This window comes from Telmatherina bonti (genome assembly GCF_933228915.1).
Source record: "Telmatherina bonti genome assembly, chromosome: 5".
NCBI lineage: Eukaryota > Metazoa > Chordata > Actinopteri > Atheriniformes > Telmatherinidae > Telmatherina > Telmatherina bonti.
This window is the reverse complement of record NC_136623.1, coordinates 14724279-14750967: the sequence shown is the minus strand read 5'-3', so window position 1 is coordinate 14750967 and position 26689 is coordinate 14724279. Positions and strand designations below refer to the sequence as shown.

General features: G+C 39.7%; 1 protein-coding gene across 1 annotated transcript; it reads right to left on the bottom strand.

Annotated features, from left to right (window-relative positions):
- Positions 1 to 22727: 22727 nt before the first annotated feature.
- Positions 22728 to 25523, bottom strand: LOC306755724 (putative transmembrane protein ZNF593OS). Its single transcript, XM_079240226.1, has 3 exons — positions 25413 to 25523; positions 24414 to 24519; positions 22728 to 23120 (listed from the first exon to the last, which is right to left on the bottom strand). The coding sequence occupies exons 2-3, from the start codon at positions 24462 to 24464 to the stop codon at positions 22971 to 22973; spliced, it is 201 nt and encodes a 66-aa protein (XP_079096352.1). The 5' UTR covers positions 24465 to 24519; positions 25413 to 25523; the 3' UTR covers positions 22728 to 22970.
- Positions 25524 to 26689: the final 1166 nt, after the last annotated feature.

The following is a 26689-nucleotide window of genomic DNA, read 5'->3' as shown; positions in this document are numbered from 1 at the left end:
ACAATGAGCCGATGTCATGCTGCTGAGCCAATGGGTTTTTGTCAGACTCAAGTTAAGAAAGGAGATTCAGACAAAGCTGCAGGCAGCAAGACTAAATACTCTTGAAAAATACAGGAGAGTTTGTCGAGGTTCCTGTGAATGGTCACTGACTCATCTAGTGACACCATTCCCTGGCCAATCAATGGCCGGCAGTCTGTAGACATCATGTTTTCAGCTCCATGCAGCTAGCTTAAATATGCAGGCAAATAGATGTGCCTGGTACCAAATGGTGCAATCCAATAGAAACCCTAAAAACTGAATTAAATTAAACCAAAAACATTTTAAGACAAGAAAGCCTGAAATGTCAGCTGTGACATTTCTGCTGGGTTTGCTGCAGGGCAGCCAACTCCAGCCCTGCAAGTTTAGGGAGTTTCCCTGCAGCAAACTTAATTTATCTGATGTGCATGTTTCTCTACATACACCTAGAAAATATTGTTTTTTTTACTGGAACAACTCTTCAACAGCTATATTTTCAATCAACTTTATCATTTTTTGACATTGACTCTGACTTGATAAGGTTGTGACATGAAAACACCACCTCTAGCTGCTGCAACACGTTGCTGCCGGCTCATTTATCCAGGTCATTGTCAAGGATCAAGGCCACAGGAGAGGAGGAGACAAGACCCAAATCCCAAAACAACACAGTTCAATTCAACTGTATTCCTGCCAGTTTACAACAAAGTATTCTCATGGTACTTTATAGGCACAGTCAGTTCAAACCAGTCATTGTGATGAAATAAAAAAACAAATCCACATAAGTCCATTTATAATAAGTGTGTTCTTACGTGCCAGTTCAGGAAACCAACAAACCACATCAAACCTCATTCTTTAGTTCCGCAACCTGGTCATGTGTGGGACATGTAAATACAGAGGCTAAAACAATAAACAAGCGTGAAAATTAGTAGCCAGAATCAGACACAGGAACTAATTTGAAAACAATATCAGGGGAGTTTTGGCACTGGACAGATTTGAGAAGTACCAATGGGAAAACAATGGTGAATTAACAAGAGAGACTTCAATTACTAAAAAAATAATAAATAAATAAAATAAATAAAAATAAAAAAATAAATAAAATAAGATAATGGTCATGTAATAGTAATAATCAGTGGTGGGTAATGAAGAGACCACAGTGTGTTGCATGTATCAAAATATTATCTGATATTATATTGTATGAAGCCAAACAATTACAACAGCACTGGGGGACTTTTCATTCTGAACACCAAGACAAGCCTGCTGGTTACTTCGTAAATAGACAACCATTTTTTTCCCCCAGATTTGCTTTACTAAAGCAGCATCATTCTCACTGAAAACTCAGCTAATCTGACGTAGTTTGCAGAGAGATTTAAAATGTTTCACACCATAGCAGAAGAATGGATCATAATTCTGACACAGATTTAACCATAGTTAACAACACTACAGCCAATAAAATAATGATGTATTTCTTAGTATGTGTTTATGTGACACGGGGAGTGGGGTCTTGACTTTATAATCATTGATGAAAAGGGGGCCCAGCAGAAATAATCTAGGAAGTACTGCATTAACACATTATTTTCTCTCATCATTTACCACCACATTCATCCTGAAACAAACCTATCAGGTACCTTTTTCATGGTTTGTTATGCATCTTATTCCAGTTAATTATTGCTGTTTATGATGGGATGTCTTTATTCAATGCTGCATTGTATGAACAGTATTTGCCCTCCAGATGAAAAGATTATGCAGTAACTTCAGATCACCAGCAGAAGGCATCAGACAGCTGTACAATGTTTAGAGTTGTTTTGGAACAATGTACCACATGGAAAGTAGTCACTTCCTCTATTGAACATGCTATTTTCATTTTTATGACTTTATCACATAAAAAAAAAAAAAAAGAAAAGAAAAACACCAAAGACTCACAGATGGCATTATCTGTTGCATTCTTTGCACTAAAGTTTGAAAGTTAACTCATTCTTACAACAACTATCTATGATTTAAAGTGTTGACAACATTCACAAAGTCAAGATCTACTTTGATCCATATTACACATATATTAATCATAAGAAAATTCCGAGGTTTAATCAATTCCACCTGAGAAATATTCTCATTTATTATTCTGTATGAAACAGTGATGGACAAATACTTTTTTTTTTTTTTTTTAATTTATTCTTTTCTTTGTTTATTTTGTTTCTTGGAAAGTCAATTGCACTTTTCCTTGATGCCCAAAATTTTCTAAATGTGTGTATCTTTAATGATAAATCTTTTGTGATTTAATCCTTTTAGTGGGGTTACTTTGTCTGACCAGTAGGGGGTGACAGTATGGCAATCCCATCCACCAGCGATACATGAGAGATGGAGTACAGAATGTACAGAACAGTGGGAACATTACCTCATTGTGTTTACCACATTCATGCAGATTCCACAGAGTTACATTAACGCATTAAAATGATCAAATACATTAACAACTACAGGTAAGTAACTAGCAATAGACAGTTTCATCCTATTTAAAACCACATAAGATCCCTGGATCCCATTTTTGTGCTGCAGTTTTCTTTGCTGTGAAACTGATCACTGACATCAAGATTTAGGTCTATTGATATTTAAATATGCAGCTGAAACAGCTGAACCTTTCTTGCTCAAGCAGACCTTTAACCTGCCTGGAATGAAGCTTTGTGAGGTGGGTGTGTGTGGAGGGAAAAGATGCAAGCCTCTGCTCACCTGTCACTCAAACAGATTCCCCTTGTCAACAAATTGACATGAAGAACCAAGAATACAACCAATGCCATTAGATAAACTGACACGTTAACACAAGTGTTAAAACGACACAAGCCAAGAACTTCAAACCGGTTTCATCTGTCAAGCAGCAGCAGTTTAGGAAAGGAGTTTAAAAGGAAGCCTGCTGGCAGTGGTAGAGGAAGTAGGGAGCAACGGATTCAGTAAAAATACAATTACTTCAACTGAAATATAAATTTGCTTTTATAGGAGTTATATAATGTATAGTATGCAAACATAATTTACACAAGTAATGTCAAAAGGTAGTCATTGTCCCTAAAAAATACGATAAGACTAGTTTAGTATGTTGCTGAGTACACACTGTATTAGTTGTTCATTAACCTTAACTAATACATATATATATATATATATATATCTATACACATATATATACACTACTCACAAAAAGTTAGGGATATTTGGCTTTCAGGTGAAATTTATGGAAAATGCAATATGTTCATGCTACAGTGATATAATATCATAAAAGTAAGACATTTAAGTAGAAGGATGCACTACTGATTTCCTCATCTCAAAAAATTCATTCAACACAAAAGGTAACAACAATGGTAGTTACACCACAACAAAAAATTTGAACGTCTCAATATCTGGTCATGTGCCCTTGAGCATCAATTACAGCTTGACAACGACGTCTCATGCTGTTCACAAGGCAACTTATTGCCTGCTGAGGCATGGCATCCCACTCTTCTTGAAGGGCAGCCCTCAGGTCATTGAGGTTCTGGGGTGCAGGGTTTCGAGCCTCTACACGACAGCTCAGCTGATCCCACAGGTTTTCAATGGGATTCAGGTCTGGAGAGAGTGCAGGCCATTCCATTTGAGGTACACCAGTCTCCAACAGTCGTTCCATGATGATGCGGCCTCGATGAGCAAGAACATTTTCGTCCATGAAGATGAAATTAGGCCTGTGCTGTTCATGTAGGGGCACAACCACTGGATTAATGATGTTATTCAGGTAGTATGGGCTTGTCACTGTACCATTCACAAAGTGTAGGGCAGTTCTGTACCAAGTGGACACCCCTGCCCACACTGTAACACCGCCACCACCAAAAGCTCGCCTGGTGACAACAGTGGCTGATGCATAGCGCTCTCCCTGACGTCTCCAACATCGTTGCCGGCCATCATTTCTGCTCAGTGTGAATCGACTTTCATCAGAGAACAGCACTGAGGCCCACTGGTTCCTCGTCCAGCGTAAATGCTCCCTGGCCCATGCAAGACGATGATGCCTGTGCCTGGTGGTTTGGTCAGGTACCCGTGCAGGTCGTCTAGTACGCAGACCACGCTGATGTAAACGGTTTCGAATGGTCTGACATGACACTTGGGTGCCTCTCACCTCTCTTAAACGTGCCTGGAGTTGAGTGGCATTCATCATCCGGTTTCTCAGGGCAGTGTTCACAATGTAGCGGTCATCAGCACGGGATGTGGCCAAAGGACGTCCACTTCTAGGCCTTTCTGTGACTCTTCCAGTCTCTCCATATCTCTGTTGCAACCTGCTGATGACACTCTGTGACACTCCAAGCTCAGTGGCCACTTCTGTCTGAGAACGTCCTGTTTGAAGCATCGCAATGGCAAGGGACTGTTGTTCCATTGTTAGGTGTCGTCTTGGTCTCATGAAGTCAAAATGTGAACAGCATGATGAGGACAACTGTTTAAACACCTGCTCTAATTGAACCAGGACATTTATTGGTCAATTCAAGGATCACACACCTGCCGTGATTTTTGCCGTTAAGCTCCTTGTTAGAGAACAGCAACTTGTGCAAAATTTATTGAAACATTTAACAGTTGGACATGTGCATTTAAAAGCTTAGAGAAGATCACATTAAGTTCACCTGTACAGGTTTGAATGCATTTTAGGCTTGTTGTGAAATTTCACCCAAAAGCTGAATATCCCTAACTTTTTGTGAATAGTGTATTCACTCAGTGCTGTTCTCTGATGAAAGTCGATTCACACTGAACTATATATATATATATATATATATATATATATATATATATATATATATATATATATATATATATATATATAGTTAAAGTAACGCTTGGATGTTGTAGCTAAATCATATCTTTTTAAGATATACTATCAATAAATACTTGAAATATATGTCAATAAGATGTTTAAATCTTTAACTTATTTTGCTATTAAAACTGCTTTGAAAATGTTAAATATCCATCCATTCATCCATGACTCTGACTTTGGGAGGAATGTTTAGAGGAGGGAAAAACACATGCATGCTACTGTGAAAAACTCCACACAGAAACGTACTTGCTGACAGAGCAAGGGACCATGCTTCTATAAAGAACATTTCTCTCAGTGTAAGTGTAAAGACCTAAATTATGAACTTACACTGAAAAAATATATAATTACACCCACCAGTTAGGAAATCCGATAACCCATTTTCAAACAAGACTTAACTTCATATACTATTGTATGTTTCACCTTGATAAAACCGGCACGATGTTTATGCGCGATTGTCAAAGGTTGGTGCAGGTAAACCCAGCAGTCCACCATAACAAATGACATGGTACACCTGTGGTCGTCCTTCTTCTCATTCAGCGCCCCATATACAGATTCACCCCCTTTCCACATGCTCATTTCAGCTCGTGTCCATGTGGGTCATCCATTAGCCTGTTGTTTAGCCTACTGCTGTGACTTGGATTGAACCATGAAAATTCCACCTCTGTGCATGCGTGTCAGTGGATAGGGAAGCTTAATAGAGCTGATGCATGTGCACACGCTCACAGAATGTTCCACACCAAAATAGACTTGAATGTAAAGACAGAGCCATGAGATGATAAAGATGGACCACCTATTGAATTGATAGGGTGTGACAACCCCTGCTGCCCTTTGCTCTAAACACTCTGCTGTTTTCAGTGTCAGAAAAATCTGGTATAGTATGGTGTTGAAGGTCGAGGGAATGATGACCTAGAATATCAAGTTATAACACATGCTTGTCTCTTTTAAGCTGCAGAGTGTTGATCAGTTCATGGATGCAAGGACATTTCAGCATGCAGGTCAGCTGCTAGACTTGAGCTAATGTAATACAACCTGCTGGATAAATAGTTATTGTATGAATAAAGACTCGTGGTTTCCAAAAAGTAATTGGAAAATGGGGTGATAATCAGTCTTACAACAGATAGAGTAGCATATATGAACTCCAGGTCTGAAATTTAAAAGAAGTATCTGAAAATGTTGTGTACCATAAATAAAAAAAAACAACAATAGCATTAGTCTATTTTCAGCTCGTTTGTGAGCATCCTTGTTTTTTAGGCCGTTTTGATAAGATGAAGCAAAAGAATGATCCTTGACAAAATTGTATTTCTTTAAGGAAAAATATCTATTAATTTTTTACTTTTTGTAAAATATTTTTGAAGTAGCACACAATGATCACAAGGAGTGAATCTTGCTAACAAGACTGTGATGACTTGTGGGAAAAATTCACTGACTTGGCATTTGGTGAAACTGTCTTTCTTTGATTTGCTGCCAGAGATGTTTGGAACCAGTTTGGACAGCTGATGGCTTTGTCCATTGATACAGTCTAAAAGTGTGAGAGGATTCAGCCAACTTTTAAGCTATGAAGTTTTTCCCACTAAACATGGCATGCAAATGTCATGTCACTCAATGTGTAAAAAAAAAAAAAAGCACAGTAAAGCTCCATAAATCATCATACTGTCAAGTAGCTAGTGCGGGGGTGGGCAGCTACGGGCCTCAGGGGCTGCGGTCCTGCAAGTGTTTGGAGTTTCCCTGCTGCAACACACCCAACTCAAATCAATTAATAATTTGCAAATTATCAGTCTGCTGATTAAATCTTATGTGTGTCAGGTGTGTTGCAGCAGGGAAACTCCTAATACTGGCAGGTCTGTGGCCCTCGTGGACTGGAGTTATTCACCCCTGAATTAGTGCAAAACTGAGAAACCACAAACATCCAAGGATTATACAGAAGGAACATTTGCCTTTCATAAACATGTTTTTGGGCATATTATAAGAAGTGTGTGGGAAAAATATTAGATTGGACTGAACAAGCTATTTTCTCTATTTTGAAAGAAATCTAATTATAAACATGGACAAATTTAATTAAAAATAAATAAAACAAATCTGGCTGAAAAGAATTCTTGAACAACTCTATTAGTCTTTTGCAGATATGGTCCAACTAGTTTAGTCTTTTTTTTTTAAGTTCCCTTTCCTGTTAGCTACTGCTACACTGTCCATTACACCCACGCATAACGTAGTCTGCACCACCACCTGTAGAAAACACTGTTCAGCTTGTTTTACTTGATCATAACCTAATAATGGAAACAAACCTGCTAAAGCTCCATTTCAGAACATTTTTCTGTGTTGCTCTCATGTTTAAAGAGGCCCTGCAGACACAGAGTTTCAGCACACTTGCATCCTGTTATGTGGTTGTGTAACACAAAAACTAACATCTCCTCTTACCTTCCAAAACAATGTAACGTTTCCATCATCATTTTGGCATCAGACTCAGTTTACATAAGAACTCTCAAGGTAATTTGCCTCAACTTTTTTACAACCTGGTAGAAAGCATTGTTCTGCAGCCACATGCCCAAAGACGTGCAAGCCATATGTGGAGAACTGAGGGCACTCGTAAATGCAATGTGCTTCTCAAATTAACTCACTGATTCACTCAGCTCGTTAAATGACATTTTGTTCCAGCTTCATCTTGAGGTAGTTGTCACACTGAAAATGTGGGTTTATTGATAACATCAGGCCAGTCATTAGTCATGTCAAAGGCTCATTTATGTAGGCTTATTAGAGAAAACACATCAATGGAAGTCCCATCATATTCCATCTTGACAACAGTGAGAGCAGTGTGGAAGCAGTGAAACATTCAAAGCACTTTGTAGAGCCAACACAGGCTTTATTGTCTGTGCATATTTGCACATGGATGCTATGTTCTGTAAATGAACATAACCTCATATTGGCTGCGTGTCTTTAGTTTCAAAGCCTATACTCAACACTTTCTGCATTTACATTTATATCCAACTTATCATATTACGTACACTTTATAGAAACTATCTGGTTTTATTCAGGAAAAGGTGGCTGCTTGCTCAGGTTCTACAGCAGAGGTCACCACCTCCAGCCTCCGAGGGCAACCATCCTGCAGGTTTTATTGTTTCCCGGGTGCAACACACCTGACCCAAATGAACAGCTTATTAACAGGCAGGTGCAGAAGACGACAGCAAGTTGTTGGAGAATTATTTCATTTGAATCAAGCATGTGTATCAGGGAAACACTGAAAACTGCAGGATGCAGCTCTTGAGGATCGGAGTTGGTGTCGTCTGGTTTACAGCAAGTTTTCAGGCCTCTTGGTGCAGACACAACAGAAATGTCCCAGAGACTTTCCCTGCAAGTGCTGAAAATGTTTCTCACAAAGTGGTCTCTGCTAAATAGTTGATCATGATCTTTGTTGTCACCTCCGCTGAGGAGATTATGTTTTACCCAGCGTTTATCTGTTTGTGTGTTTGTGTTCAAGATCACGCAAAAAAGTTATGGATGGACTTCCATTAGAATTTTCAGGAGTGTTGGAAATGTGAAAAGGAAGAACTGATTTAATTTTGGTGGTGACTGGAAATTGGCGGAGGTTTGCGCTCTCTGAGTGCGTTCCTAGTTTCTTTTTTTTCCCGTTCCATTTTAATTTTCCATTTTGAGATTTGTTGCAAAAACATAAAATATTACAGGAACCCAAAGTGAATGCAGTCTTTCAATATGAGGCTTTTCAACACCTTTATACGCTGAAATCATGATGATGATAGATGCTGTATGATACATGTTATATTGCAGTTCTGTTTGAGAATTAACACATCTATCGTACAATTGCTCAAAGACAATGAAGGCTCTTCTTTGTTTTTTGTATTTGGAATCATACAAGACCATTTAATTTTAGTACTCCATCCCACATCTTATTAACCCTTTTAGGTCCTGGTCTACTATATGGTAGAGTTAAATTGGCAGTGCAATTCTTAAAAAAGAAAAAAAAAAAACTTGTGGAAATAAACCTGCCTGAGCATCTCTATTAATTGGTTTGGTTATGTAAAATCTAAACTAAGTTCATATTCATGCAATATCCTTTAGCATCAAAATGTAAGAGCTGGTATATAAGCAGGTTCAAATAATTTAATTAATTAATTTAGACTTTGGTGTGTACAAAAGAAAATAAAGAATGTGGGAAATATGGTGAGATTGGAGGGAAAGCAAGAAAACCTAGGAAGAACATTTTCTGTTGTTAAACACTCATTTCATACACATAAATGTGAAGTAGGTACATGAGGTATGCTGGCATTTACATTCATTCATTATCCTAACCGCTTAAGGGTCGTGGGGAAGCTGGAGGCTACCCCAGTAGTCTCTGGGTGAAAGGCAAGGTACACCCTGGACAGCTTGCCAGTCCATCACAGGGCCACACAGAGACAAACAACCACTCACGGTCACACTCACTCCTAGGGGCAATGTAATGTAGAGTAACCAATTAACCTAACATGCATGTCTTTGGATGGTAGGAGGAAGCTGGAGTACCCGGAGAGAACCCACGCATACATGGGGAGAACAGAGAAAGGCCACTGACCAAACCTCACCCTGGCTGAGGATTGAACCAGCAACCTTCTTGCTGTGAGGCCACAGTGCTAACCAATATGCCACCATGCAGCCCCATGGCATTTACACATGTATAAAAAATGTAAAAGAGCTCCATATATATAGCATAGTTATACTAAAGTTCTTGGTAAATGCAGTCATTCACCACAAAGTCAACTTGTTTTGGCAGTTTTGCCACACACAAGCTACAAACACTGTCAGTGTTTGTAGCTTGTGTGTGAGACATTTCAGTTAGGCAGCATTTTTTTTTTTTACAAACTTTTGTTAAGATTGCATTGATTATGCTTTAAGTTCAGCAAATCATGTAATCCCAGATTCAAGTCGGAACTGCAGTCAATAATCACAGCAAGCACTGGAGAGTCCTTTGACCCGGTGATTGTAGCCTCTTCCACTGAGGAGAAGCCCGAAGCCAACGGGTGTTAATAGTTTCTTTTGTGGGGATGAGAGACTTCATTGTGAGTCAAGTCCTGACCCCTGTATTGTATTTGAGCTCACAAACAAAACTTCCCTTCACACACAGACAGACCAAGTAAAAAAGGTGGATTTAGACATCAAAGCATTCCACTAACCAGCTGAACAATCTCAGGTTGAAAACAGATGGTTAAATCAATCTTTTCTAGCAGACAAAAGAGACTGCTGTGCACTGACCAGTTTACCACATTTGTCATAAAATTAGATAATTAAATACAGAATATTATGTCGTTATTGATTTCCACGAAAGTGCTTTACTATGCTAAAAATAAAGAGAAATAAAATGTCTCTTCCACATTTGTCTGATTTACCAGAAGTGAGGAACATCATGAACTAAAAACACTCCAGATATGTCATTTAAGTGATATTCTGCCTTTAACAAAGACAAAAGTCTAATTTTGTCTAAAAAGGCAAACTAGTGAAGATTGTTTTATTGAGAAAATGTCATGAAAGATTTCCTGTCATTTCTGAAGCATATCATACAGTAACACCTGTTTAACATCTGTTGAGCTGTTGTTTATTGACGTGCAAACTACAGATAAAGTTAAATAAATCTGTACCTTTCCCATACTAAAGTAGTTCTTTTATCAATTTTTCCAAACATGTTTCAATCACACGTGGAAGGGAACATATAAGCAAGATGAGCCAGTTGGTTTGTTTTTGGTTTGAGTAATCAGTAGCCATAGGAATTTCATGTCAGTCAACGTCCCAATAAAATCTAAAGGGTACTTTCTGCTTTAAAACACTGGGTCAAAGTTATGCATTTAAATTTACCTGAGATGTTTCTAATGTTTAAGATAATTACACCATCACAGGATACCCTGAGGACACTGAGCAGCTACACTAAAGAGTTCCGGCCTCAATTACCTATAGTTAACTCAAAGTTTATATACAGGTTTGTTTATTCTTTTTTTTCTGACTAACCTGTTTAAACTGCCCGGGAAGCAGTTAAATCCAGGTTTTGCTGTTTTGCTGCAGGCGTTTTTGCAACACAGGATCGCTGTCAGTTCACAGTCAAGAGGAAAACACACAGTTAGGCCCATGTCGAACGATTTAAAACCGTGCCTCTAGGCGTGTGATACATTCAGATGCCAAGCAGATTTAAAACTCAGAAGGTTGCACGCATATGTATTTTATCACAACTACGGCACAAATCCTTGAGTCTAAAGAAACACAAACAGTCAAAACACAGAGACACTCAGCTGAAAATGAGCCACAATGCTGCTTTCCATCAGTCCAGGCAGATATGATTTGTCTATCAATTTTTTTAAAGATGCTTTTTACTTTAGAAGCAACACAAATGTTGTGATGTATGTTTTTCAGAGCTGCCCATGTAGTCTGCTACAGGGCAGATGCACTGAGCATGCTCAGTAAAAACACAAAACAGAAATGATGAATAAACAGAGATGGAGAAATAATTAACTTGACTGCATGTTTGTGAAGTGACATGAGAATATTCTGTGTGGTAAAGCCCATTTACAGGCATGACATTTATGTGTCATACAGGGCCCTGTTGGAGAGTAAAGATGAGAGCTATAACAATCCTGTTATGTAACACAGCCACATGACCTCACATGCAGTGTTACAGCATCCACTGTCTCTGCCATGATGTAGAACATGTGAACTGCCATCTCCCATCCTAACCAATCCTATAGCTTTGACCTTAATATATCCATCAGCTGACGGCTCCTCTGGCCAGTAAGGAGCTGCTTGTCTCTGCAGTAGCAATAAATTTACAGGTGCTGAGTGTCTGGGCGGTTAAAACTGGATGAAGCCGCACAGTTTACGATCAGCGTCCATATGGAGCGCCACATGCTTCTGCTACACGCCTCTTCCAAAACTGAATCTCTCCGATGTCCATCCACACCTGTCTTCAAATGTTGTATCCAAATTTAACCCGCACTGACCTGATTTGTGTCAGTACAGAGGAGATGGGCCGTGGGTTGCTGCCATGGAAAGATTAGATGTGGGGATTCGGGGGGCTGGAGGAATGACACGAGAGGATTAGAAACCAAGAGCTATCATTCATCTATGAATTCTCTTTATAGCAGCCATGGTTGTGAGGCTCTGGAACATCTACTGGTGTAACTGGAACTTTATCAGGTGCTGCGTGATGCAGCCGTGACAGAAAAGGAAATGGGGAAAAGGGTGCTGAAAGAGATCGCAGTAAACAGAGCGTTGCAGCTGTTTGTTTGGATCTGAGCAACACGTGTGGAGGCGGAAAAGACTTTTGTTTAATATAAGCCAAGTTCAAAGAAATGCTTTACTGTGTACACTGAATACACACTCCAGCATGCAAGCTTACACATAAAACTTCATGAAGCTGCAGGTATAAGCAGCTGACACTGAAAATACATGAACAGCATGTAGTGTGGAGCGTGATTCTTAGTTTAGTCTGACTCAGCAGCTGGAAGTCTTGCAATGTAAAACTCCAGGACAGTCTGTGATTAACTCTGGAGCAGCGAAACGTGCAAAAAGATCAACCTAATGCATTGAACATATAGCTTAAAACTTTGAATTAAGTGTGTTTTGCATGCATGTGGTGGGACAAAAGATGAAATTCCTCAGCCTACAGAAGAAGTCGGAAATTCTCAAAGAACTACCACAGAAAAATACATAAGATTCAAAATAGCCTCCATGAGGTACTAAATGAACTGGAGTTATCCACCATGAATTGCTACCATGAATAAGTCACAGTGAAAGATGTGAGAAAACAAAGTTCAGCCAAAAATTTAAGGCCTGGATATCTCATAAAAGCGCTTTATATTTCCAACCTAAAAAGTTCTGTGCAAACATAAGACAAGAATAGAAAAAGAAAAATATTTTTCATCAGTGATTTTCTGAAAAGAAAAATCAAACAACTATAGATAGAATTACATGGAAAAGTTGAAGAAAGCCTGTTTTTATGGCTCAGAAAAGGACTACCACAGTGTAAAGATGGAAAATCAGCAAATGAAAGTTTAAGCGATGCCACAACCTAACTAAGGTCCTGTTTACCCCTGAAAAGTTCTCCATGTGGTCCCAAGGCATTCCCTTGGGGTAGCATATGTCAAGGCCTAACAAGTTGGGAAAGGTGATCCCTCTTAGAATGCCAAACCCTTGCTTCAGCTAGATTCTGAGGAAATACAGGAGAGGCTAAACAGGTTACTGGAAATCAACAAGGACAGCCTGCCAGAGGTTTCCCATAAATCTCTACTGCAATCATACGTTGGCATTAATAAATTAAATCCAGCACTTAAAACTCTTAGACAGATTAAGTGCTTCCATTTTCATAACAGAAAATCTCTCAAAACACCTTTTATGCACTAAAGCAACAATCCTTGAACCCTCTAATGACAGCGGTAACTCTATAAAGGCCACTAAGGAGAGAGGATGCAGCATTTAAAAGGCAGGGAGTGAGTCCATAATTCCCAAACCACTGCCTATTTCCAGCTCAAGCTCCCACAGTCGCTGGTATTCTCACAAGCATTCCCCGACATTACAGACAGGAAATCAGCAAGTCAGTGTCCCAGTTCTGTTCATACAGAGGCTCAGTAAAAACTGCGCCCATCAGAACCATGATGGTATAAAAACAACATTCTCAGGCTGTGGATTCTGATTAACAAAGGCAGCAGGCTGAGCCCAGATCGAATGCTTTCATAAAGGATTTATTAGCTAGGAAAAAACTTTGCAGCTAGATAGAATCTCATTTATGAGAATTCTTCCAATGCTTTGACTTACAACTGATAAATAAATGCATAATCTTTTTTTATTCAAGTCCAAACAACATGTGAGTTTGGAAATGATCACATCAATGTGCAATGTAACTTGTCAAATGTTTCCTGGTATGTTCTTGTGACCACTAAGCTTCATGTTCAACCATCTATTTAAGCTTTCCCGATGAGTCTTCCTTGTCATATGTTTTGTTATAACATATCAGGGGAAGAAAAAAGAAATGGAAGCTTGATTGAATTGAAAGATTGCCAGTAATTTTGGTTTAAGAGAGACAAGATTAACAGGAAGTAGTTTAAGGACGTGTCAAAGGCGGAAGTGGTTTGAAGAGGAACAAACCAAAACCTTTAAATAAAGTCAGATGATTTAAATTAGAAGCTACGTAAATAATGTAAAGCTTACATGTTGATGGATTTTTGGCCGCATCAAATCTGTTAAAATCCAACTTTATTTTAGTGCAACACATTTGAAGAAAATGTGGAGAAAGAAGGCGATACAGCAAACATGTTGGGATAAAGAAGACAAATGCAATAAGAAAAATGCCTCCAAAACACCTGAATGATAAAATGTACAACAGTTTAAATGAAACTGTATGGATTGGTAACTCAGCATTCAGAATAAAAGACTTTCTGAAGGGACTTTTAGGGAGGGGAACTCTAAATCGCCTACTCTGCTTCAATTCAATTCAATTCAATTCAACTTTATTTATATAGCGTCAAATCACGGCAATGCCATCTCAAGACGCTTTACAGACAGAGGGGAAAACATAATGAAGGCCAATTCATAACAGCCTATATAAGGAAACCAACAGATTGAGTTGAGTCCAACTCAATCTCCCATCCTGAGCAAACACACTGGCAACAGTGGGAAGGAAAAAACTCCCTTTTAACAGGAAGGAAACCTCCGGCAGAACCCGGCTCAGGACAGGCAGCCATCTGCCTCTGCTGTGTGGGGGGAAGAGGATAGAAAGACAACAGACAACAGGAACTGCTACTCCCGGCCAGGGAGACCTGCTGAGACAGGAGACATACATGTTAATGATGCAACACTGTTATGGGGGGGGGTAAAAGAAAGAGATAAAGAGAAAAAGAAAGAAGCTCAGTGTATCAGGAAATGTCCCTCAGCAGTCTAAACCTATAGCAGCATAACTAAGGGATGCTAACCATCCCTAGCTATAGGACTTATCAAAAAGATAAGTCTTCAGCCTAGTCTTAAAGGTGGGGAGGGTGTCTGCTTCCCTAACACTAACTGGGAGCTTATTCCATAAGAGAGGGGCCTGATAACCAAAGGCTCTGCCTCCTGCTCGGCTCTTTGAGACTCTAGGAACCACAAGTAAGCCTGCAGTCTGCGAACGAAGTACTCTACTTGGTATATAAGGAACAATGAGGTCTTTGATATATAGTGGTGCCTGGTTGTGGAGGGATTTATATGTAAGGAGAAGGATTTTAAATTCTATTCTAGATTCAACAGGCAGCCAATGAAGAGAGGCTAAAACTGGAGAAATATGATCTCTCATGCTGGTTCTGGTCAGGACTCTGGCTGCAGAATTCTGGATCAGCTGAAGGCTTTTCAGGGCATATTTAGGACAGCCCAGTAATAGAGAGTTACAGTAATCTAGTCTCGAAGTAACAAAAGCGTGAACCAGTTTTTCTGCATCACTCTGAGACAGAATGTCCCTAATTTTGGCTATATTACGTAAATGAAAGAAGGCTGTTTTAGTAACCTGCTTAACATGTGGGCCAAAGGACAGGTCAGGGTCAAATATTACTCCAAGGTTTCTCACTGTAGCACTGGAAGCTAAAATAATGCCATCCAGGTTCATTACAAAACCGGAAAATTTAGCTCTGAGTTTTTCAGATCCAACGAGAATTACTTCAGTCTTATCTGAGTTTAAGAGGAGAAAATTTCTAGACATCCAAGTCTTTATGTCTATGAGACAATTTTGTAGCCTATTGGGCTGATTTGTTTCATCTGGTTTAAAGGATAAGTATATTTGAGTATCATCTGCATAACAATGAAAGTTTATTCCATGCTGTCTAATAATTTTGCCTAAAGGGAGCATATATAGCGTGAAGAGTATTGGTCCAAGTACAGAACCTTGAGGAACTCCATGACTTACTGTAGTTTGGGAGGAGGACTTGTCATTTACATGAACGAACTGAAGTCTATCAGATAAATATGATTTAAACCAGCTTAACGCTGTACCTGTAATTCCAATCACCTGTTCTAGTCTTTGTAACAGAATGTTATGATCGACTGTATCAAATGCAGCACTAAGATCAAGCAGGATAAGTACGGACACAAGTCCTTTGTCTGAGGCCATAAGAAGGTCATTAGTAACTTTCACCAATGCTGTCTCAGTACTATGATGAGCTCTAAATCCTGACTGAAACTCCTCGCATAAATTATTTCTGCTCAGGTGGGCATGTAGCTGAGCGGAAACTATTTTCTCCAGAATTTTGGACATAAACGGGAGGTTAGATATAGGTCTATAATTTGCTATCACCTCTGGATCCAGAGATTGCTTTTTAAGTAAAGGCTTGATTACAGCAGTTTTAAATGATTGTGGTACATATCCTGTCACTAAAGACATATTGATAAGATTTAGTAGTGATGTATTAATTAAAGGGAAAATGTCCTTAAAGAGGCTCGTTGGGAGAGGGTCAAAGATACAGGTGGATGGTTTAGATGAAGCTATTATTTTAGTTAATTCAGAGGGTTGGACAGGACAGAAACTATTTAGACACAAGTCAGATCCTGGTTCTAAGGATGCTTCGGAGACCACAACAGGCTCAACATTATAGGTAGAAGGAAGAGTATTGTGAATTTGATCTCTAATAGTGTTAATTTTATTCCTGAAAAAATACATGAAATCATCACAGCTAAGTGAGAAAGGAATACATGGCTCCACAGTGCTCCGGCTCCTAGTAAGCCTAGCTACAGTGCTGAAAAGAAACCGAGGGTTGTTTTTGTTTTCCTCTATCAATGATGAATAATAAGCTGTTCTTGCCGTACGTAAGGCTTTTTTGTATATGATTAAACTTTCTTTCCAGGTTAAGTGAGACTCCTCTAGTCCTGATGAACGCCATCTGTTTTCCAAATGCCTTGATGCCTGTTTTAGAGCTCGAAGCTGGGAATTAAACCAGGGAGCCTTCATAATCTTACCTAATTTCTTCTTCTTTAGGGGAGCAACATTATCCAAGGTTGTACGCATTGAAGCTGTTATAGTATCAGCATGTTGATCAATCTGAGCAGGAGTAAGGCTTAAAGGGGGACTCTCAGTCATGCTAACACATGGTAGATGTGAAAAAATTGATTCAATTGATTGTTTAAATTTTGTAATATTATTGTCTGATAAACATCTACTATAGTAGAATTTATTTTTGGTCAGTGAGTAATCAAATAAAGTGAATTCAAAGGTTAACAAGAAGTGATCGGACAAGACAGGGTTTTGAGGAAATACTTTGAGCTTATCAGTCTCAATACCATATGTTAGAACAAGATCAAGAGTGTGACCATGAGAGTGAGTGGCTCCATTGACATTTTGTGAAAACCCAATTGAGTTTAGAATAGAGCTAAAGGAAATGTTTAAACTATCATTTTCAACGTCAACATGAATATTAAAATCACCTAGTACAATGACCTTATCAGTAGTCAGCACTAACTCAGACAAGAGATCAGAGAATTCGGTCAGAAACTCGGAGTAAGGTCCAGGTGGGCGATACACTAATGCTAAAAGGAGCGGTTTCTCTGAATTCCATTTTGGATGAGATAAATTTAATGTCTGGCCCCAGGAATGCATTTGACTATGGTCCCCGGTGTCTCTAGAGCCACGTTTCTGACTATGGAACTACCTATAATCAGGGTTTCTGCCTCAGCGGGTGTGTCACCGAGCGGGGAAAATCTGTTAGAAACGTGAACAGGTCGGTGGTGGCCAGTGGGTTTTGGTTTGGGGCTACGCTTCCGCCTAACCGTCGTCCAGCCCGCCTCGGCTCCCGGCTGCGCGGGAACTGCTGAGGGACGGCTCGGGATGGCTGCCCTGGCTGGTAGCTCCGCACTGGCTAATGGGAGCTTGCTGACTAACTGCTTCCCTAACTGAGTGCGGAGCTGGGCTTCTAACTCACAGAGCCTCGCCTCCAAGGCTGCCAAGCTGCTACACTTAATACACCTACCGTTATCACTAAAGGAGGTGGAGGAGTAACTAAACATCAGACACACCGAGCAAGAAAAGGCAGGGGACCGGGGTGTGGGAAGAGAGCTAGCAGCCATGCTAAAACCGAGTGCTTGAGCTGTTTAAGTCAGTAAACAGAAAGCCAAAGATCCCAAAAATAAATGCAATATATAGAACAGTGGTTTGGGAAGATATTGTGCGCTAAAGTGAGTGGTTGGTTAACAATAGATAGAAGTTAGAAAGAAGTTAAAGGAGCCAACGGCTCGTAGCAATCCGCAGTGACACACGCTTCAGTAGTTCGAACAGAAAGGAAGGAGGGTGATTGCTATCTGCCAGGTTAATCATCTGAACCGTTAACCTCTACCTCCCAAAGGACAGGTAGCAGTATGATAATATGAAGGAATGGGATTAACGCTCCACCATGGAAGTAAAACCAAACACAGCAGGACAGAAGTTAAGCGTCCAGATGTCTTAATAACAGATGAATGGATTAATGACTGGATCTTTTCTGTTTTCTCTGAGTTGTTAAAGTCAGTTTCAGCCACACTGTGACACTCTGTGATTGCGAGACATCTGATTCTGTAAAAACAATGTAAGGTGAACCCATTTCTCTGCTTCCAACAGCAATATACCAAGAGAAAATGAATGTGTACACCCAGAGGTTGTGCTCCTATTGAAGCTGAGACAGTTTAGATTAAAGTGCATTAAGGTCAGCAATGTTTGACACAGAAATGACCACAAATGAGACATTTCTGTTTCTCTCAGAAGCCAGATAATAGCAGCTTTTCTTTTTGCCAATATATGGAAGGATTTCTTTATTTATTTATTTATTTATTTGTTTGTTTGTTTTTATTTTTTTATATCAGCTCTGTGTGAAAAGATCATGCTTTTTTCCTTCAGCTTTACTTGCATTTGTTTGTCATTTAGTTCAGAGACCAAACTTCTCTGTCCTCTCTTAAAATGAATTTAAGCCTTTGGATAAAACGCTAAAGGAAAACCAATTTAACATTAGTACTGACAGAACAGTGCAATGCAATGTATCATGGGTATTCAGCACATAACTTAGTATTAAACTGTTAGGAGAAATAAACTAACTGGTTTTAACATTAACATTTTGTAACACAATCTATTACTCTCTGTGATCGACCTGTCCAGGTTCTGCCCCGCCTCTCTCCTAATGATTGCTGGGAAAGTGGGACAAAGTGGTTAGGAAACTGAATGAATAAATTAATGAAGGAACAAATCTGTTATTCTGATAATGTTCATTTTTGGTACAGACACATCCTGATATTTCTCCTTCATTGATAAGTCTTCACACCACCTTGGATCTATAAAAATCTTGCAATGATACACTTCTTGACAAATATTTAGACTTAACTGACTGTTTTTTTTTTACTTACTGGACTTTATAACATTATCTTTGTAAAAGTCAAAGTTAAGTCTGTGTCTTTAAAGTATTTGGAAGCAGCGAAATGAACTTGAGGTACCTGAGTATCATCTTTAATTTAGCCTCACTTTCATCAGCGTAATGTTTTTTCCACACCAGGTTGTCCACATTAGATCACTGTAGTTTCATAACTGCAGACACACATCAAACACTCGCGACCTTATTAGTTTGGAAAATACTACATACATCATCTTTTGTGTTAGACCCTCTCAGAGACCATATTTATAATCTAGGAGGCCATAAACAAAGACAACTTTCATGCATTATCACCAGTCAGCATAGGTTGTTGCTGGTTATTGCTTCTGACCTGCAGCAGGAAGACCCTCCCTGTTGTTACCTGCTGAATCAATGTAAACATAGCTCTTCATATTGTGGCGCAGAACTGAACTGGGCTTACTGGTTCTGGGTCACCTATAAACATGAGAGTTTAGTGTATTACTTTTAGTTGTTGCATGAGTGATTATTCAGACCACAGTGGACAATGTTTGTAATAAAGCAGATAATTCTATTAAATTTTATTAAATCATTACTATTTTTCCGTTTATTCTTAACATTAAAAAACCCTTACAATTAATAGCTTGTGGCCCTTTTTAATAAATACACAAAACATCCAAGTGTTGCATCTGCATATTCAAAAACAGAAAAAGGTAATAAATTAATTATCACCTATCCTTTTCTTTTTGATTTGCTTGATTTAGGAGACAAAAACATTAAAAGTAATTAAGGAAAATATTAACCCTGCAGGGATAAAAGGAGAAGAAAATAAACTTTTTAGCCCATAAATAAAGAAACAAATAGCTTTTGAATCCAGAGATAAGCTGCTTTACAGCAAATCCCAACAAAAAAGGGGGCCATAGGGAGATAGGGAGGGGGGGAAAGTGCTTAAGCGACACAGAACATGGCGTCCTACGTCACTGACACAGCAGGGCTAAAAGGACAGACACAGATGCTTCTAAGTGACCTTATGGATCGCTGCATCTAAACTGCAGTCATCTGCACCTGCTTTTCCTGCCTTTCACTTACTTTTAATTTATATGCTTTGTTTTTGTTTTTTAACTTAATTCTGAAAAAATGGGTGACCCACATGCAAGAGGTTGCTTTTTTATGTCAAGACATGAAATCCGATCAAATATCTTTCATTATAAACTGAGCTGGACCTATGTCTCCTAAATGGGGAGACAAATACTTGTTTTACAAAGTATTAAAGCAGGTTTCTTCTTTCTCATCTTCAGTCAGTAGCTGCACACTCATCATGCAGTCACGTGGACTTGGGAAGTTTCACGTTTTTCTCAAAACAGCCAAAAAGGTGGAGAACTGAAAACAACAAGGCTTCTTAACCTGACTGAAGGTGATGCTGAACCAGTCTGTGATGTATTTTGCATATCCAGTTAAGATAGAAGAAGAAAAAAAAAGCAAAAGCATAAATATCATCTGGAACAGAGATGAATGACTCTTAAGCTTTAGTTTGTACAAAAAAAAAAAATCATTCACAGAAGAAATTTTGTTCTCATTTATTGCAAACATAAAGCAGCAGCAAAAAATGATATATCCTTACAGTCATGGGGGAGGGGGGCTTAAACTCCCCTCTCATGGTACACATTCAGTACTTATTGCATATAAAATAAAAGGTACTTCATTGGCTTCACAATCATCAGCCAAAACTATATTTCTTCATGATTTTTGACTTGTTTCAAACAACATACAAGAGGAGTGCCCCCCCCCCGCTGAGATACAATGATTTTTAATGCATACAAGTTGAGAATATTCATCATAGGTGCTTATTTTAGATGACAGTGAATTAAAACAATCAGATAATGAGCATCACAGTCCTGTTCGAGCCTCCTGCAGCTTTAAATTCAATCCAGTTGTTTTTGATTAAAGCTTCCTGTTCCATAACATACAACACACACCTTACACACTCAGCTTCACTATATTTTCACTTTTTAGACCATATGAGCATCTCTTTTTGTTGAAATAAACACTGATCCTCCCATCCGCATTCCCCACCAATGACCTTATCCCCATCCCTTTGTCTCCGTGGCTCAGAACCAGACCGATCATTATGACGCATCATTGGTCAACCAATGGGCGCTCTTAGTTAGGGGTTGTGTCCTCACGCTGGCATCACCGAGACGCCGAAATGAGATTTTTTTTTCCCCCTCATCCAGTGACGTGCAAGGGTTTGTGAATGGGGAGGGCCTTGTTGCATGGGCAGAGACGGCACGTGGGTCCCAACGAGTTCTAGGACTGTCACAGGGCATCACATCAGCCTGCGAGCAGCCATGTGCACCGTCTAAACTCCACGCCATGGAGAACAGAGACAATGTGCCAGAAACCAGTTGTCAATTTCCTTCAAAAATGCTTAAATTCACATCCTAATGACCAAATGAGGAAGTTACAATGATATTCTGGGGGGGGGGGGATTCAACCTGACTTGTTCCAGTTTGTTTTCCCTAAAAAGCTTCAATTATAACTCAAGGTTGCATAGAGAGAACAGTGCTAAAGATCTAAACGTGCACAACTTTCTTCTTACATGCATGCTGCCATCATTTAAAAGAAAAAAAAAAATGCTGCCTCACTCAGGAGGAGACAGAACGCGTGCAACGGACTAACCACATCCTGTTGCGTGCAGACACCGCAGATTTTTTCTGATGCAGGAAGTATTTCAGCTCTGCAGCGTGGGCCAGCCTCACGACTCTTCGAACCCAACTCGGAGATTATTTCAAATCAAAATATCAAAATATCCACCGTGCATCTCTTTCAAAATATTCACAGCTTTATTAAATCATTACAAAAAAAAAAAGTGATACATTCATTCATCAATAAAAACAAGACTCAAGAACTTTCTTTGATTAAAAGATCTGCACACACATGCATCTCAGTAAAGTTAAATGTTTGCATTATTAGTAGATCCTGCATGAAAGGTTCTCATCAACATAAATCACACAAACAAAACTTTATAGATTGCTAAAACAAGGAAATCACAAAAAAGTGAGTCGTTTAAAGTCCCTTTGCAGATCCACAGTGTCATTTTCAAAGGTTTCAGCAGTTTTGTGCAAATATTCATCTGACAGATGCAGTTCACATGTATATAAAAGACTGAATACAGCTACCGATCTGTTCAGAAAGGTTCTGAAAGGTTCTCTTGGAGAAAAAAAAACATCCTAAAAAAGGGTAAATCTAGCTTTTTAATCCCCCTTTAACCACAATGTAGGTCTGCCATCACTTCATTACAAGATACAGCTCAGTTGCAGTCAGACTTCCTTAAAAAAAAAAAAACTATTACTATTCCTTTAACTGAACCCTTTTTGGACACAATTTATTTCACAGTTTAGGTTTTTCACCTTTTTATAGCAAAGAACAGTACTGATGGCATCTTGCAAGCACGTGCCTTTATAATGACTAATGTTCAGACCCAGTTGGCAGTCAGGTGGTCAGGTAACCCACCCAAACCAGTCAGTAACACTATTTCTCTCCACAACCCAGAGTCAGCCACCCCACCCCCCACCCCCCCCCCCCCCCCCCCAAAACCCCTGAAGGCCCTGGTGACAGAAAGTATGGAAAACACAGAGCAGCAGCCCTGAAAGCTCTGCTTGTGGTGTGTGAGGAATCCCAGAAATTCAATGTCTGTGTGTGACTGAGGTGAGAAAAGTGCGATCTGAGAGACATTGCCGTGCCTCCACTTCTACTTCCTCGCTCCACCCTCCTCCGCTTCTCATTGGTTCAAACATGGTCTCCACAATCGGAGCAGTCAAATCTCTTCAGGGTGCCGGCTCAGCAGCATGGACCTTCTCCGTCATTTGTTTGGCACTGTAGTAGGACAAACTCAGGCCCATGATGGCCAGCATCATGGCTATCTGGTTGACGGCACGATCTTGTGGCTGCGTTTGCACCTCACCAGCAACTTGCCTCTGCAAAAACAAAAGGGGGGTGGGACAAAACAAGATGAAGGTCAAAGTTCAGGAAAATTCATTTCTGGGTCAGCTAATGTGTTTAACCCTGATTAGTTTAACAGCAAACTTTTGCAGCGGCTTCGCCAAAAAGGCTTTTTTGCTTTGAACACGTGCAACTTTTTTTTGTGGCTCTCTGCCACGTGACCAAAACTCTGACAAGAACAGCCATTAAATATTTAGGAAGAGAAAATACTTTTGAAAAAAACAAGAAGGGAACACTATGTCCTGCACACGGTAGTGTATGAAAAAAAAAAAAAAAGAAAAAACTAAGCGATGGTTTTCAAACTCTAAGAAAACAGGTCATGTTTACAGTACATGACACCACATTTCCAGCGCCTCCCTGCTCGCTATCTAAAGCATCTAAAGCAGTGAGATATAAACGTCACCAATTTAGCAGCTCAGACAACTAAGACAGCTGCTCGTACTGCAAGATACGACTTTAATTACAGAATATCTGATGCTACAGCAGATAAGATGTGACTAATATTGATAGAAGGTGACCTACTAAAAGACGCCTCGCTGTGACAGTAAGAATGGCATGTTCACAGCCACTTGTAGCTTAAGATAAAATGTGAGGAAGGAGTTCTTTAAATATGTGTGGAACATTTACAGTATAATGTTTCATTATCTTAAAAAAAAAAAGCATCTTTAAGTGCAAGAGTTTAATCATTTTATATTAAAGCACATTTTCTGTTGTGTCAATGTGTTAAATATTGCGCAACATCCTCTCACTTTTCTTTATCCTGCTCAGCTACGTGAGGGGACACCCTTTTGTTTCCACACTAGTATAAATATGTGAACAATAACTTCTACACAATAGACATTCGTACTCATGAGTGGATAACAACAGCGACAGGAGGAACAAAAGAGGAAGGGAGGAAATTATATCTCAATGATTAGCGTCAGGCCTAATTATGTTGCGATGAAAGCAGATTGCGGGTCGCACAGCAGCACGAAGTCGCTTTAGACAAAGCTGTTCAGCTAAGCAAAGGCTGTGCATCACAATGGCAAGTGGGCTGCAAATACACGACTTGTGAAAAGTTAAAACGCAACCTGCGAACCTCTTTCACATGAGTTTCCTAACCATGATTAAACTCCAAATTCCTCCAACAGAGTGGATGGAGATTAGTGATAACATCCAAGCACCGAGCATCTGGCACTTATTTCGGCAATTCGCAGTTTTAAACGTTGGGATTAGTTGTCCTGCAGACTAAAGCATCGGTTTGTAGTGTGTGCTTGAGCTGCACAAACCTGGAGGAGGCGGAAGTATCCAGGTGTCAGTCTGCCCAGTCTGATGATCATCGTCGCTGATGTGAGGTGGCTCGAAGCCGAAGGGGGTGCTCGGGTTGTTCAAGGCCTACAAGAAGACAGAAATACCAAACATGAAAAGCTGTAAAGTGGCATTTCTCTTTGGTTTGAAAGATGAATCACTGAGAAATGCATGCTACTGGATTTTTACAGTCTAAATAACCAAAAGAAGAAGACAAGACAGGCCTTGCACAGACTTGCAAGTAAACCAAAACCATCTGCACGAGGAAGGAACATCCCTGGCCTTAAGCCATGGCACAAAACCCCACAGAGTACGAATATGATGGACACGTACACAAACCCTGCACGTTCTCTGGAATCCTTTCCTCTGTTCGTTTCACACTTTAAAAGAAAAATTGGGAAGACTCCTAATCCGCCTCAACATTCCTCTCCAACGCGTTATTAAATTATGTCTAAACCAGAACAACAGAGCCTTTATTCATGCTGCATCATCACCTGACACAGCAAAGAGAGACAATTTTATCGCTTCACACATCGTTAAGTTCATCTCTAAGACACGATCTAGTGACGTTTTACACAGCTGGACACGACTGGTCCAGATCCGTGAAAACCACAAAGACAAGGACTGTCCAACTTCGACTGAATGTGCACATTTTACCTTTTTAGATAACTGTATGAGTGCAACAACAGGAGGCGGCTTGTTGTAAAGCATCCAAGCACAACATTTTGTGCATTAAACACAAACCAAATGTTTGCATCACACAAAAGAACAAGGAAGCCACTTTTACTTCGGGATGCACTTGCAATGAGTTCCAGGAAAGCTTAGGAGGACGTCTGAGGAGACCTTAAAACATGTGTGAAGAATTAGTGCGCCGACTTGCTTGGAGTTACACCACCTTGCTGAAAATATTGTCAATCCAAGCTTAAAAAGTAACCCTGGTGCAAAAAGTCCCCTGTGAAAACAGTTGGGGGTTTGCTCACCTTCCACAAAGAGGAAGAAAAAGATCCGTCCAAATGGCCGGAGAGGGGGGGGGGGGACGTTCTACTTCCCCGATGCTTAAAATTCTAACAGATGCCAGACCGGGATGAACTTGAACTAGTGAGAGCTTCTGCACTCCGCCTTTTTATACAGCCCTGCTCCTACCCAACCAGATCTTCAGGCTTTCCTACAGCGCACGCCCACTTCTCCGACACGTACCCACTCCTGTCCAAATGCATTACTCTCAGCGGGTTGCTTCCCCAACACACCCCTTCCACCTCCTTTCCAAAACAAGAACTGTCTGAGGTGATTTTTACCCATCAAGCCAACACAAGGTAAATAGATTAATAGAAAAGGAAAAAAAAAAAAAAAAAACACCAGAAAAACACACTCTTAGTGCTCGCATGTCAACGTATGAGGTTACATAACTGTCCTGATGCAAGCATTTAATCACAAACTGGGGCAGAAATTTACAGACCCGATGATGCTCCAGGAGAAAAACAAACACTGGACATATTTGAATTTAGTTTTAAAGTACCGTGGCTATGTTGCATAACTCATTTCCATTCCACCGAGCACTTAGTCCTATAGAGTAAAACCAGACTCGCAACCTGAGTCCTCAGAACGAGATCCAGGAGGTCTAAATCCCTTTCTTTTCTTTTTTTTTTTAAAGCCCTGGGTCTCACGTCATGCTGCTAACACAGCATAGATCAATTTCTAAGAGTTAAGAGCTTCATACATGTAATCCAACACAAGTCACACCTTGTCCAAACACTGCAAGGATCTAAGGTCTGCACCACACTAATGGAGACTAATCACAAGGGAACTCATTATAGGAAGTCTGATTAAGAGATTATGACCAGTGACACTAAACATGTCGACATCAGCAGCAATAATCCAAGATAAATGTTGTTCAATTAATTCAACACTCAACAGAGCTAAAGAAGCCTATCTGTCAGATCTGAGCACTTCTGCTTGTTTGGAGATGGATTATGAAGTAAATATTCAGATGCAGAAGTGACACAAAAAGTGGATTCAACTAAACTCCGAAAGCTCCTTTGTTTGGGTTTTATCCTAAAATTATGATATATTTGTAGGAGAAATATCCTGGAGTTCAAAAACAAAATGCTTGATCCCTTTGATGCAAAGTATGTGGTGAGTAATAATATTCCTTACATGGCAACATCTATGAAACAGGTGTCCATGGCGATACACAGAACTTTGCTCATGCCAACGTACAGAACCTTTACATCAGCTCAGGTATCACTCGTGGTCAACT